The 12,508-nt window shown below is 45.3% G+C and overlaps 1 protein-coding gene across 7 annotated transcripts in view; it reads right to left on the reverse strand.

Annotated features, from left to right (window-relative positions):
* Positions 1–12,508, reverse strand: part of Vps13d (vacuolar protein sorting 13 homolog D) — a 234,045-nt gene that overhangs the window by 67,553 nt on the left and 153,984 nt on the right. For all 7 annotated transcript variants that reach the window (XM_028860132.2, XM_028860131.2, XM_028860135.2 and 4 more), the window contains 2 exons: positions 6,821–6,955; positions 5,636–5,803 (listed from right to left, as the gene is read on the reverse strand). In XM_028860132.2, coding sequence (XP_028715965.1) covers positions 5,636–5,803; positions 6,821–6,955 — 303 coding nt within the window. The remainder of the gene's footprint in view (positions 1–5,635; positions 5,804–6,820; positions 6,956–12,508) is intronic.

Genomic DNA, 12,508 nt, shown 5'->3' on the forward strand with positions numbered 1-12,508 from the left:
GGTCATTTTGCTTCCCTCTTGTTTCTGAAACTCTCTGCAAGAGAGGACCTTGCTAGCAAGGCTCACAGAGGGCATTGATGGGAGAGACTCCAACATGGGCTCACGCTTGTTTCTGTAGTACAAGGGAAGACTCAAGAAACAATGGCGAGCAAAGTTCCAGGAGTGACAGGACCAGGTGAAAGCCGAAGCTCATCAGCCTCTGTCAGTCATCTTGATGGAGCTACTTCTAGATCTGAGGCTTCCTCTGAAAGGTAGTGGGGTGACACCTCCCTGCCTTCAGACGTCATCAATAAGTAACTAGACAGGCAGAGACTAGTGGGAAATGGTGAAGCACCAATGAGCAAGGTCTTCACTTTCCTCCAAGAAGCAAGTACAGAACAGGCCGACAGGACCTACATAAACCTCTCAAAATCAATTGCTAAGCACCTGAAAGCCATGTTCTTACAGAACTCAGACAAACCTGTCTCTACAGAGTTTAAAAGGCTATGGGAGAGACCCAGGGGAGGAAAGAAGGGAGGAAAGAGAGCCACTGAGAAAAACAAATTAATGTTCTGTCATTAGTTGATAGTAGGGAAGTACAATGTTTCCCAGTTTTAGGCATTCTGGGCTGATGTTAAATATTATTTTCTTAGATTATTTTTAATTGTGTGTGTGTGTGTGTGTGTGTGTGTGTGTGTGCGCGCGCTTGTGTATATAAATATATGTGTGTGCTTAGATGTCCATGGAGGCCACAAGAGGGTGTCAAATCCCCTGAGCTGGAATTACAGATAGTTGTAAGGTACCCTGTGGGTGCTGGGAACTGAACTCAATCCTCTGCAAAAGTAGTAAGCACTCTTAACTGCCAAGTCATTTCTCCAGCCCTTAAATATTAGTATTTTTAAATGGCATCGTAGAGTGCTGAAAGTAGTTAAATAGCACAGAGAAGTTAAAATTCAGCTCATCCACTCCAAGGAAGAGGGCACCAGGACAGGGTCTGAAGACAACAGCCAGGTTATACATAGTGACCTTAAACTATATTGACCAAAAAAGTACTACTTCTAAACAGACAGAAACTTTTAGCAAGGATGATTATAAAAAACAGAGAAAGAACTCAAGGAAAATAGAATCTTCCAGGCCCAGTGATCTTGATCTTCAACTGTCAAAAATTAATTGGTGTGTCCTTCAGAAGTTCGCAAAAATTAGCCAGGCATGGTGGCATATATCTTTAATCCCAGCACTCTGGAGGCAGAGGAGGAGGATCTCTGTGAGTTTGAGGACAGCCTGGTATATAAAGCAAGTTCCAGGACATCTAGGGTTGTTATACAGAGAAACCCTGTCTTGAAAAACAAAAATTAATTAATTAAGTTAATTAATTAAAAAATAATAATAATAAAATAAATTTGTGAAAATTGAGTACGGTTCATTTCAATTCATTTGGCACAATATTTAGGGGAATATCAGATACAGATATGAAGGACAGGAAAGTGTATTACTAAGCCTGATTATACTACATTTCTTTTGGTAGCCATCTTTGTACTTAGATAGAAAAACCTTGGGGAAGACAGGCTTTTTTCTTTTTCATCTTTTCAGCTTCCCACCCTTCCACCACACAGCTGCACCTCTAGGTGATGGGGTGAAGGCCTTTGAAATATGTGCTGCTCACTGCTAAGACAACTTCGGGACCCCGCTCTTGACTGAATGACAGTACTAGGAAATGTAGGTTTGTCATCTACTTTCTGCCAGGCTGGGAAGCTGCCTCCTCAGCTGAAGGAGAGGAATGCCAAAGCCGTTCTTGGGAACCTCGGTCACTTGGGATTCCCATGCCACTACTCCACTTCCCTGTGCCAAACGGGCTTCTGACCACCCAGATGTTTAAGATTTGCCTGAGCTAGGATGGGTCAGTGAGCATCAGAAAAGTACCTCTAACTACATGGAACTTAAACTAAGGGAATCCTTTTAGCCTTCAAGGTTATTAAAAGAAAATTAAACAAAAATTCTGATGCCAAACATTTGAGTAATTTCTCCACATGTGACAACCTGAACATACCCCATCTGAGGCAGAAAAGGAATCCTTCAGGTGACTTGGGATCAAAGAGTTTTTGAAAACTGAAAATCCTACATTCTCTAAGGGGTAGATCACTGTCTGAAGCAAATTTCACTGAACTTAAAACCATGCCAACTTAAACACAGTAAAACCCAATGCTTACGAGAAGCTATCCACCTATTTCTCGCTTATAGGTACATGGAAAAGCTATTATGGGGATAATCAGCTCAACAATAAAATGGAACAGTCACACGTAATGACAAAAACAGACACAAGTCATAAATTGCCGTTCCCCTTCAGAATCCACACAGAACATTCTTTTGTGCGAAGATCTAACTTTCTCCTTGAATAAACAGTGCGTTAGTCTCGTCTGAGCCCTATAAATACACTGCCGGCAAAACAAACACAAACAAATGCTAGCTCCTAAACAAAAGGCAGCTGGACTGCCCTGCCTGCTGCAGGACCACAGCGGATAAGGCGGGTGCTGGGGCAGGGCCTGTCAGAGAAGCTCTGGGATAGAAAAGTCCACTGATCACCGGGATGCCCCAGATCTGGTTTCCTGGGACATAGGGCCAGCGGAGGGGAAATGGCTCAGCTGCACCCTGCTGCCCCAAACAGGGGCAAAGAAGTGGGAGAAAACATCATCTGAGGTCCTAGTTGGACTCTGCAGATGTCACTCAAGGCCGCAGCCCTTTTCTCTACTTGCCCACATTGATCTTCAGTGTTGCTAAAACCATCAAGCTGAGGGCAGGCAGGACCTTGGTTTGTTTTGTTTTCTGAGACAGTATCTCACTCAGCAGCCTCTGCTGGCCTCAAACTCATGATTCTCCTGCCTCAGACTCCTGAGTGCTAGACTTTGATTGGACTGGGGGGTGGGGTATTAATAACAACAAATGGGGTGGGGCGGAAGTTGGAAGGGGGACAAAGTGGGGCCGTGAGGAGGAGTTGGGAAGAGGGAGTGGTAGATGGATATGATCAAAATACATTGTAGCAACATATGCAATTTTCAAAAGAAAGAAAGAATGATCCAGGAAAGGTAAAACGTCTACAAGTGTCTGCTAACTGGAGTCAGCCCTTAGCTCTGAGCTCTGGTCCCTTCACCGACACACTAACAGTGCCTAACCTGACTGGGTTACCTAGACAGCCAAATATCACCAGACCAGAGCCACCTTTGCAAGCACCAAGCTCTGACTGCCTGTAGAGAGGGTGACCACAGTCCCCCAGGCCTGTTGGTAAGAGGACAAAGGGAGACAGGCCAGCAGCAGACTTACCAGCTAACAAAGCAATGTCCATGTCCAGTAACAAGCTTCCAGAAGGAAGCTAGCGGTTGTTAATTGTTTGTATTCTCTAAGCACTTGCAAAAGGACCTTAGACACACAAGGGGAGATATTGTAGGGGAGGGGGATTAGAATCAGCTGGACTTCAATCAAGTCCAACCCTGTCATTTTTAGTCACTTGACCTTGAAAATGTCTCCAAGTCCTTTAAGCCTCACTTCCTGATTTGCAGGGTGGAGATTAACTCCACCTTGGCAGTGTGTGACAAGGGCCTTCTGTGTGTCATAGGGATGACAGACAGAAGGCTTTCAGTAAATGTTTGCAAGGGAAAGTGTGTGCCACGCGGCAGTGCTATGCTCCGTCCCGGCACCAGCACCTTTCCCTGTCAGTGCTGTTGGCATCAAGAATGCCATGGAACTACCAGCCCTTTGTCAAAATCACAACAAACAAACTGACTTCAACACCAGAGCAAAGCGCGATGGCTGACAGTGACTCAGTGAGGGGCAGGGGCAGCTTCTGCCCTCTTCCTCCCTGGAACTCAGCACTATAAATACACCCCCACAGTGTGCCCTCTGCACCTCCTTCAACTCCCTCAGGTATGCCGAGAAGCAGACAAAACAGCTCAGCACGGCAACCCTGAAGGTCTGGTTTCAACCCCCAGACCCACAAGAGGACAGAGAGCTTTAGTGCAGCCACACATACAGCAGCATCAAAGATGGTCTGGCCTGGTGTCAGCAGACAGACTGGCCCATGTCAAGTGGGAGCCTTCTTGTCTTGCAGCTAGATGGACTTAATTTTTCAGTAACAAATCCAGAGTTCATCAAAATAAATTAGAAAGCAAGTTCCCTCAGTAGCCTGTGACTCCAACACTGTTCCACTTACTGAAGACAAGAAGAACTCATGAAATATGCTGACACAGTTAACAAGGTTTGCAGTCAAGCGACCCTGGCCCTGGCAAGCCCCTCACACAAAAGCGATGACACTATAAAGTATGATAATCAATAAAACTTAATAAAAAGCTTTAAGCAGAGTGTTTACAATGGGAAGTTGCAGGATATCTGCTGGCATGGAGTCCAGGCTTGGAAGTTGAGCTGTAATAGATTGGAATGTACATGGTCGAGAGAGCAGCCTGAGAAAGACTCTGAAGAGATGTGTACAGCCTTTCAGACCCTGGCTCTGACTTTACCTACTTCCAAGTTGTACTCTAAAAAATTCTCTTCCTTCTTCTTCTTCTTTCTTTTCTTCCGAAAGCAAGATTTCTTTGTGGTGAACCACAAGGCAAACACTTTTGCTATGACAGAGTAACACCACAGCCTCAGAGACACTGATCTGAGGAGGACTGTCCTCCCTGGTGACACTCTTGAAAAGACACCCATTCCCTGCCCTGTATACCTTAGACAGGACCACATACAAAACAGAAAAATGATTCAGCTGCACCTTTCACCTGCTCTACAGCATGGAGTGAGGTGGGAGTGGGGGTGGGGTGCCCTGCCAGAGCCACTTTTCTTCCCCGCAGCCCTGGGCCTCAGAGGAGTCAGGTTCCCTTCCTGACTGACAGGACAGTGTCCACATGAACGGATGGTGGAGCAGAGAGGAACCCGGGAAACAGGCTCGCTGGGAACAAGACGAGCTCCCAGACAACTTGCACACGCCATGGACCAGCTGCTGCACTCAGCCACCTTCACACACAGAACCACTGCTGAACACCACCAGTAGACCATCGTAGTGGCCACCAAGCAAGATGCCAGGGAACCAAGAGGTCACTGGGCTACAAGATACAGGAGAACAGCCCATTGTCCTCCCACAACTAGGTTCACATGGCTTTCAGAGCCTCCCTCTGTGCTATTGGAAGCCCATTAGATCAAACTTTCCATGGAGTTGTGGGGATTAGTTGGTAAGTCCCAGGTAGAAGGCACAGCTCAATTCATACTGTTTGGTTTGGGGGTTTTACTTTGTACCAAGGATGGTGCCCAAGGCCTTGGGCATGCTCAGTTAAGGGTCCTACCACTGAGCCATATCCTCAACCCCTCAATTTCATGTTTACAAAAAGCTAGTTCATTCTGTTGGTGTTGTGAAGGATACACAAAGCCCAGAGGTCAGGAGACTACTGTACTGACCAGGCAAGCTGCAGAGTCAGGACAGGGGAAAGAAAGATGATTTGGAGCATGCTCACTGGCCTTGCTGGCAGACCTCCACAGCAGAGGGAAGGCAAAGGATTTCAGCAAGGAAGGAGAGGGTGTGATTACAGCTTATCCAGGCCAGCTAACCACCAATGGAACTCCAGTGACACAGAGGCCTCTTGAGGCTAATCACACTGTCTTATTGCCATTCCCTTACCTTGGCAGCAGAGTTTGACACTCCATGGGTAACATTTCTTATGAGGCCCCCGACATTTCCATACTTTATCAGTCCAGTGACCCCTTCAGAAACATCATTCAAAAGGCCCATGGGATTGCCAAGGAAGTCCACTGATCCCAGGATCCGAGCTGCCTGGCTGAGGAGTTCCTGTGGGATGGAAAGCCATGTCAGTACCAGTGTCCCCAAGAAGAGGTTAAGGATCTCTCTCATCCTCCAGTACTGTCATCAATGATTCTTTCAATCTTCGTCACCCACCAATGACCTCCTGTGCTCTCATGAATGACCCTAAACTTCACCCAACACACACACACACACACACACACACACACACACTGAAGACTGTTTTCAATACACTTAAAAAAATATGCTTCAAGGCCAGTTAGGAGAATAAAAGCAGCTGTGAGACTGGAAAGGTTCTTTGGGGATTTTTAATGAACAAGCATCACACTCTCCTGAAATCAGGCAAGAGCAAGGAGGGGCAGTTCTGGAGTACACACACAGCTGGAACATTCGAGGAGAGGGGGTGCCCGTCTTGGCAAGCAAACCCTCATCGGGCCCTTTGCCTGCCTGATGCCTGATTCCAGGAGTAACTGCTTGTGTACTTCTCTAGAGGTAGAGGGGGAAATATCTCCAGATAGGGAAGGAAATGAGTAAGCTTTGACTGTGGAAACTAAGAAATTCTGCATGATATGATAATCCATTAAAGGCTCTACATTTGGGGCTGTGCAGTCTAGATTAAAAAATACAAAATGGAAAATGTCCAGTTTGGTTTAAAAAAAAAAGTCAAGTTCAACTCAAGGTCAAGATCTCAGAGGCAGTAAGAACAGTGGTGTGGTTGTTGAAAGGAGGCCATGCTTGGTACATAAAGAGTTCATAGTACTCTGTGTTGTTATTGAAGCATCAACTAAACCACTAAGAGCTGTGACTAACCTAGGGAAGCCCCTGGGACTGGCCCTGAGGAACAAGACAAACAGCTTGTAAGTCAATTTGGGATTCTCAGGATATCTATAGGGGGCAGGGGACATGACCTGACCCACAACACAGCAGCGGTGTGACTTGTCTTGGTTGTGACATCTTAGTAGTAAGATTCCCAACACCCAAAACAAAACTGCTTGTCCCTGGCTGTCCCTGCCACACTCCACTCCTCCTTATCTGCATGCACACCTCCTGGAAGTGCTTGAGGATGTCATTGATGATGAACTCCTTGGTCTCATAGGGGTGCACCCGAGTGAACGGGTCCAGATTGATCACAGCATCTTCAAACCGAATGAGTGGGAATCCCAGGGTGCTTTTCAGGGCCTAGTTGGGTAAGAAAGGAAATTACAGATTTCAGACACAGGATGATTTTCTGGGGTGCTATAATTCTAGAATCCATGGTGAACTATGACTTATGGATTAACATTTAGACATACGAATTTCTCCTATAATTATAAAAGTAAAATATCACAGAAAAAAAAAGACATACAAATCTACTTCCCAAAGTCACACACATCTCAGCATTACAGCAGCCAACACTGTCAGCCTCATAGTAGAATTCCTTCTGGTCTGTTTGGAACCTGTGTTTGCCAAGCTCTCCCTTTTGACTAACACAACACTGTTCAGGGACAGTGGAGCATCACACACAACACTTTATTTGTTTTTTTTTTTTTCTTATTGTTTCTGCCTCTTATCTTCACTTGCATGTTCCTGGGTGGTATGCATGCATGTGTATACGTGCATGGTTAAGTGCACAAGAGTGTGCACATGTACGAGCATGTATGTGTTGAAATGCAAAGCTAATGTTTGAAACTTTGACTCTCTTCCACCTTGTTCTTTTGAGGCAGGGTCTCTCCATCAAACCCAGAGCTCCCGTATAGCCAGTCTTAGTAGCCAGCTGCTCCAGGGATCTCCTCTCTGCTTTCCAAAACCAGAACTACAGGTAGGATGGCAAGCCTACTCAGCATTTTATGTGGGGTTCTAATGATCACAACTCCAGTCTTCTTGCTTACAAGGCTTATAACCACTAAGCCATCTCTCCAGTGCCCAAGTAGGAAAGTGCATTATTGTTTCTGCCTTGAAAACAGACCTGCCCCTAGCACAGACAATCTTTCCTCCCTCCACAGATTGGGTTTTTCTGATTTGCATTTTACATAAATAGATTTGTTAATAAGTACTTTGTTATATTTTCACTACGCTATGGCATATAGCTATATCTTATTAATTTTCATTTTTATATAATATTATATCACACAAGTAACATCCCATTAATCATTAGTATTGGTGGAAAGCTGGGTTTTGTTTTGTCTTGAGACAAGAGGGTTCTCTATGTCATCCTGTCTGGCCTGCAACTTTTATGTAGACCCAACTTGTCTCAGACTCATAGAGATCCTCCTGTCTTTGCCTACAGAGTGCTAGGATCAAATGTGTGCACTGCCACACCCAGGCATTGAAAATCTTTTGCTGTTATGAGTGAAGCAGCTGTGACATTCATAGACATTCATTTTAGGTGAATGCGTATGCATTTTATTTATCTATTTTTTTAGGTACGTGTCTAGGAGTAGAACTGCTGGCTTGTAAAGAATGAGCATGTTGAACCTCAGTATGCATATCTGCTTTATTGTTCACACTCACACAGTGACTCCGAAAGTTTGCTTCTTATGTGACCAGCGATCCACACGCACTTTTCTAGACAGTATCTGTCTAAACAGTACCTAATACATGGCCTCTTCCTATTGCAGGCAGTGATTGTCATGTGGCTGCTACTGCCCACCACAGTGCTGCCATTTTAACTGCTGTGGTCCTGTAATGATCTGTGAGTGCTCTGAATTCCCTTTTTTCCTTGAGGACTATCTTGGGTACTGTCCACTATAAATTTTGAAGAAAAAACAAAACAAAACTAAAAACTCTCCCACAAAATCCTGCAATGTCCTCAGGATTATGACCCATTGGTCAACTGAGGAAAGGGAAGCTTCACACTGTCCAGTGTCCACTATGGTAACAAGGCTCCTCCCTAATCTAGAGAGGCTTTTTAACATCACCAAGGTTTCCTTCTTTCTATGTGACTACCTTGTAAACCTTCTGTTCAGTGTGTCCCTAGATACCCATGGTAGATTAAAATGGCTGCAGTTCTTTGCATCTTCTATGGATATATTTTGGTGTATTTATGAAAATTCTGTCTTCCTTTTACCAGAGTTTTTAATAACTGTTGTCATTTACTTCAGAGGTAAGGCCGTGTCATCAGTGAGCCTCAGCCTCAAGAGATCTTCAGGCCTACACCATTGTTTCTGATGACCCCACAGTGTGGGGAAGCTAAGATTACCTTCCTTAAAGATAAGGGCTCCTGCCAGGTGGTGGTGGCATATGCTAAGCACTCGGAAGGCAGAGGCAGGCAGATCTCTGTGAGTTCAAGGCCAGCCTGGTCTACAGAGCAAATTCAAGGACAGCCAGGACTGTTACACAAAGAAACCCTGTCTCAAAAAACAAAACAAAAAAGAGGAGATGGGCTCACTAGAAAGTTTCTGCTGACGGCCAGGCCCACTCATCTGACTGTGAGAGAGAACAGAGAGTTTGCTGGGAAATTTCATCTCCTAGAAAAATCAGATAAGCTGTATCCAGGATGTTTCATCAGCATGGCTGCCTAAACAAGATCTAAACAAGAACAATACCAAGAGGCACGGTAACACAGAAGAGAGAAATCTCACGGAACCTTAAGCATAGACATAGAACTAAGGAATGCTGAAAGCACAAGAAATGGCCTTCCCCAGGGAAGACAACCACACACAGCCCCGCAGCCTTCAATTGGTGATCCAATACCAATCGGTCAGCCCCGAAATCAAGTAATACAGTAACTTTATAAGGATTGAGCAGATTATATTTGTATATTTAGGAATATACACACAACAACAAAGAGGCCATGAATTCGGGAGATGGTAGTTGGGGTGCATGGGAAGGGTTGGAGTGGAGCAAGGGGGAAATGATGTGAATATATTTTTACCTCAAAAGCTTTTCCATCCCATTAAGGCTTCCATCATGTTTGATTCTCTCCCTCTCTCTCTCTTATACACACACACACACACACACACACACACACACACACACACACACACTAGGCATGGTGGTTTATACTTGTAATCACAGCAGGGAGGGGAGGGGCACAGAGACAGGCAGATCCCTGGGACTTGCTGGCCAGCCAGCCTACCCTCATCGGCAAGGCCCAGGTCAGTGAGATCTTACCTCAAAACACAAGGTGAACAGCTCTTGAGAAACAACACTTAAGGTTGTCTTCTAGACTGTACACACACATAGATGTGAACACACAGAGTCAAATAAAAATTAAGCCCTGAAAAACATTTGTTACTTCCAAAGACAAGACTTTTATAATTTGTAAAATGAGACGAAATAAAGACCAATAACCTGACAGAAACCTGGCCAAGTGCTAGGACCGGACAGTTCAGAGAATGAAGCCTGGCGCTAACATGGAGAAGGACCAGACAGTTCATAGAGTGAAGCCTGGCGCTAACATGGAGAAGGACAAACACAAAGACAAAGGAACAACCACCCAAAAAGGCCAAGAAGAAACGATAGAGGAAAGAGGGCCAGTAGAGACGCGGCATGAACACAGAGTCAAATACCACACAGCAGAGGACCAGACAGAGACAGAGACAGGGAAAGAATACTGGTCTGGTACCATGGAATGTCACTGGTAACATCAGAAGAAAGAACTTCAGGGACTGAGAACATCCTTAAGTTGCCAGTATGGTGGCACACACCTCTAATTCTAGCACTTGGGAAGCTGAGGCAGGAAGATTGCCAGGTTTAAAACTAGCCTGGGATACAGACTAAATTCAAGGCCAGCCTAACCCCGCCCTCCTACCCAAACTGAAGATATGCTAAGTGCATGACCTAAAGTCACAAAGACTAGCCATGAGCAGGTCCCAGACTTGAATGTGTGGTTTTTAACAGCAGCTACCTATTTGGTAGAAAGCACACAGGCCAGAGAGGTCCACTATTTCTTCTCAAAACTCTCTGCCTTTCAATCAGCCACCCCCACACCAAAGAGTAAGTGGGCACGAAAAGAGAGTGTGTCTAAATGTCCCATTTCACTGACAGAGAAACTGGAGTCAGCCAGCTTAACTCCTTTATTCCCAGCCTCAGGCCAAGCATGCTGTGAAAGGGACTCAAGTGTGGGCACATGGCCTCACCAGTGCAGCTGAGTGTGAAGGGACTCAAGTGTGGGCACATGGCCTCACCATGCAGCTGAGTGTGAAGGGACTCAAGTGTGGGCACATGGCCTCACCATGCAGCTCCTCGTGTTACTTTCTTCTCAGAGAAGAGGAAGTGTTTAAAAAAAAAAAAAAAGCTCAAGGCAGAAAGCTTAAAAACAAAACAAAATAAAAATAGCAACTTCCTCACTGAGACCTAACATTAGAGAAGACTGGTACACTGCTGTGAGGACCTTTGACCTCTACCAGGCTACCAAGGCCAAACAACAGGCCCATCCGCCCTGGAACCAAGAAGCACCCAACCTGGAGTGAAACTGTCTTCACCTAGTCATTTACTGCCCGGGTGGGTCCCTCTTGCAAAGGCGCAGGGCCAGCCTGTAGGCATGAACTCCTCTGCCACCTTCAGGCTGATGTGGTCAGTGGAAGGAGGAGACACCAGAGGAGAAGAGAGCCAAGCAGGATTGCTCCCTCCAGATGAACTGAGTGACTGGTCACATACAGTAGGACGCGGCACTGATGCTTATTTACTCAAGTAGCAGTTTCCTGTTGTAAAATGGATTCTGGAGAAAACAACTCTGTGCTCATAAGTTCTTAATAAAATAGGAAACAGTTCACTCCCACCTCCCAGACCAAGTGGCTGAAGCCTTCCAGAGACGGGGCGCCCAGTTGAAAGAAATACCTGTCCACGAGACCTCAGATCACAGCTAGTCCCTGGGCCTTGTCCTTCCCTTTTTTCAGTTTATCCCACACTAAACAAAACTGTCTGGAATTCATTCTCTAAAGGTTTATTTATGGCACATAGAGACTGTTTATGTGAAGCAGGGTATTTGCCGATTTCCCTTTGGGGACAGTGTTTAAAGCTACGGGGCTACTTCCCTCTCTGGCACTTTCTGAAACACAATTAACAATACTGGATCTTTTTTCCTTTTAACAAATCTGGTTTTTATTTAGGGAGGGGAGGGAAAAAGTAAAGGGTCTGAAGTTTCCCAACAAATTATTTCAAGCCTTTGAGAAGACAGTTTTAGGCTTTTTAAATAGTGTCTTTGTTTGAAATCCCCCATACCCCCACCCGCTCGCTCTCTGACCATTAAAGTGTGGGTTTTCTTCCAAACTAGATTGCTCAATTAAGGTCCTTCTTTTGTTATACCCCAATGCTCTAAATGGAAAAAGCCTGCTGTAGGCCACCTTTTGAAACCTTTTAAAGACCCCCTGGTATCTTTTGATCTTTAAAGGGGCTGGGGAAACCCCTATATAAAAGCTACCTGGTTTTTCAATATAACATGGCATCTCTAACATGCAAACTCCATGCAGAGCATGAGTAGAGGGAGGGGCAGCTGTGTTCTTGTTCTGTGAAATGGAATATTGGCTTCCCTTCTTCTGTCAGTCATGAATTCAACGAAGATAGCAGATGTAGACCCATCTGAGTCACCCGGACAGTGTGGATGCCTTTGAGTCTCCAGACAGACACTGTATCTAGCAACAATGTACCTCAGTGTAAACCTGAAAAGGCCCCCCTCTGAGATTTCTGACAGCCTCACTCCTGCCTGGGAATCCAGAGAATGGAGGCAATTGTTCCTTCAATACTAAGACAGGCTTACCTTTTAGTCAGACTCCTGTGGCTGCTGTTCAGGGAGAAGGCTTCATTTCCTAA

This window comes from Peromyscus leucopus, chromosome 2 (assembly GCF_004664715.2).
Source record: "Peromyscus leucopus breed LL Stock chromosome 2, UCI_PerLeu_2.1, whole genome shotgun sequence".
Classification (NCBI taxonomy): Eukaryota; Metazoa; Chordata; class Mammalia; order Rodentia; family Cricetidae; genus Peromyscus; species Peromyscus leucopus.